Below are 2,938 nucleotides of genomic sequence, written 5' to 3' on the forward strand. Positions count from 1 at the left end.
GCTACTGTCATTGTAGACCGCGCATAATAGAATTTCTAGGACTGTATCTATATATCACATACAGTATTTAATCTAAAGAAGCAATAGCCACAGCACAAGACGTTATTGTGAAGTCATATATTTAAAAATAACGTAACAATAATAAAATTTCGTAGACGTTTCGGTCAAAATTTGACCATCTTCAGTACAATAAGTTTTAAAGTTTTTCGCATGATTAAATTAATATATAATATACAATACACTCAATTAAAACAAGACAACTAATAAGTATTAAAATATCCGCAATTAAGAAGTCGTCATATGAACACTTGATGAGGTTACAATGTTCAATAATCGGATAAATGTTTTTAAAAAAGTCGCATTAAACCAGTCGTCAAATAAAAATATCTTGATTAAATTACAATTGTTCAATCACCTGATATTTATTCCTTCATACTTGAAAAAATTTTTTTATAAATTATAAGTCAATGGAATTGCTAAAATTACAGTTGTCAGTTTTTTCAAAAAAAAGGATCACATTATGAAAGAATAAAAAATATAAAACTGACGACTGTAATTTTAGCAATTCCATTGACTTATAATTTATAAAAAAATTTTTTCAAGTATGAAGGAATAAATATCAGGTGATTGAACAATTGTAATTTAATCAAGATATTTTTATTTGACGACTGGTTTAATGAGACTTTTTTAAAAACATTTATCCGATTATTGAACATTGTAACCTCATCAAGTGTTCATATGACGACTTCTTAATTGCGGATATTTTAATACTTATTAGTTGTCTTGTTTTAATTGAGTGTATTGTATATTATATTAATTTAATCATGAGAAAAACTTTAATTATTGTACTGAAGGTGGTCAAATTTTGACCGAAACGTCTACGAAATTTTATTATTGTTACGTTATTTTTAAATATATGACTTTTCACAATAACGTCTTGTGCTGTGGCTATTGCTCCTTTTGATTGATATTGTGTTATTTAAGCCACCTCTAAAATTTAATTTAATCTAAAGTTTTAAATGATTAGCAAGAATAATATTGAAGTAAAAATTTATTGCACACCTGATGTTCAAAATTGAAGAAATAACAAATTTTATTGTATAGGTACATAAGATTACTAAGTAATGTTCTGGAATGGCAGAAAAGTCAAGATCGTAATGGGATGCAGCACGATGTACGCATCAAATGCGAGTCGCATTTGAATAACCAAAGTTCCACATATCATTTGAAGCCAAACATAGCATTTCTGAAGCAGGAGAAGCTTAGTAACGAAAATTCTCACGTCTTTCGTGTTAATTACTCCACGCAAAGACATAGCTCGCACACATGTGACAAGAATGGCAGTAATTTGCTGATGATTGCCCCGAGCGGACTCAATACAACTATTTCCGCCGGAAAATGCTGCGTCACACCCTCCATCGTCGTTACTCAAGGCAACTCTTTTTTTCACAGGTGGATTTCACCAAATTAACTTTGTGCTTGCAAAAAAATAGGTGAATTAGAAATGTTGATGGGCATCCGATTCATAAAGCTTATGAATTCGTAAGCTCTTTGGATTATCAGATTAAAATTGCCTTTTCTCTTCTTTAATGAAATAACGTATATAGTTCATTCATGTACTTCAAATTTATAATCTGAATCGGCATAGGCGCCGATTTGCGAAAAATATTAAGGGGGAGAGCACCGAGAAATATTGGGGAGGAAGAGGGAGAGACACAACAATATCCACTTTTTTGCGGTACTCTTGATAGAAATAAATTGTTGAAATAACTAAAATCTATCAAGTTAATAGAGATTTTGAGAATTTTAGCGATTTATTTCTATCAAGAGCATCGCAAAAAAGTGGATAATGTTGTGTAGCTGACATCCACTTCTTCAGAGGGCTGTAGTGCACAAGGTATTTTGCAGTTAGAGGAAAAAGGCCCTTATGTTCTCTCAGGTTTCTCTCTGATACGTGTATGTGCAGAGACACTAGAGGTTCCTTCCAGGGGTATGTTTAAATTTCCATCTGGGTGCTTCCCCGCGTGTCATGTCATCCTTGTTGTTTAACAAACGTTAAACAAGGATGATATGACACTCGAGGAGCACCCTGATGGAAATCAGAACACGCCCGAACAAGCGATTGTCAGTATAACATAATGGTTATCTCATCCTTGTTTAACATTGACGAACAACAAGAATGTATAATGATACACTATGTCACATCGTGTCATGTGTGTTTGTGTTGGAAGGCACCCTAGGATAGCAAACGACATGCCAGCGTTGCTATTTTTAATTCGCCGTGTTAACGTTATGTATAGCGTATGTCACGTGGTCGATGCTTTCTTGCAATTTTGATCGCAGAAATTATTTGCAATTGTTAAAAAACATTTGTTAAAACATCAAAAGGTAAAAATTATTGAGGAGTCTGCTCCCCCCCCCTGTAGTTGGCGCCTATGTATGAACTGGAACATTTGCTCTTCTATAATATAGCTAATATGATCGGACGAACAAATTCTACTTTGAATCCTTATTCAGATTTTCTTTAATCAAAAGTTGATTATTAATTAAATAAAGAAATTTAATATTCTTGAGGCTTCCACGGGTGCTTTCTGTATAAAGGTTATGCGTTTCGCGGGTTTTCTTCGTGTCCAGATCCATTCTTGAGATGCCAACGTTCTTGAGATGCGAACCTTGCAGTCCACATCATCAGGGCGAGGAGCAGCCTGATACTGAGCTATTCCCCCCAGACCATTCCTTTTTATATTACGCTGCTTGTTGGAGTGGTAGGGGTGGGCGGAGAGGGGAAAGGGGTTATGGGAGGGGAAAAAGTGTTAGAATTGATCGGTCTTCAATAACCGGGAGAATGGTCTTCCATATTTTATTTATGTTGTAGCCATTATCTCTATTTAAATTGTTAGGGTGTTTTTCTACCTCTATGGCTTCTCGGGGGGCACCC

At 34.4% G+C, this 2,938-nt stretch overlaps 1 protein-coding gene across 1 annotated transcript in view; it reads left to right on the forward strand.

Annotated features, from left to right (window-relative positions):
• The window catches only part of HLH3B (Helix loop helix protein 3B), an 11,995-nt gene that overhangs the window by 5,703 nt on the left and 3,354 nt on the right, over nucleotides 1–2,938 (forward strand). Inside the window, exon 3 of the mRNA XM_018518588.1 lies at nucleotides 1,105–1,452. Coding sequence (XP_018374090.1) covers nucleotides 1,105–1,452 — 348 coding nt within the window. The remainder of the gene's footprint in view (nucleotides 1–1,104; nucleotides 1,453–2,938) is intronic.

The sequence above is a fragment of the Trachymyrmex cornetzi genome, unplaced genomic scaffold (assembly GCF_001594075.2).
Source record: "Trachymyrmex cornetzi isolate Tcor2-1 unplaced genomic scaffold, Tcor1.1 scaffold77, whole genome shotgun sequence".
Lineage (NCBI taxonomy): Eukaryota > Metazoa > Arthropoda > Insecta > Hymenoptera > Formicidae > Trachymyrmex > Trachymyrmex cornetzi.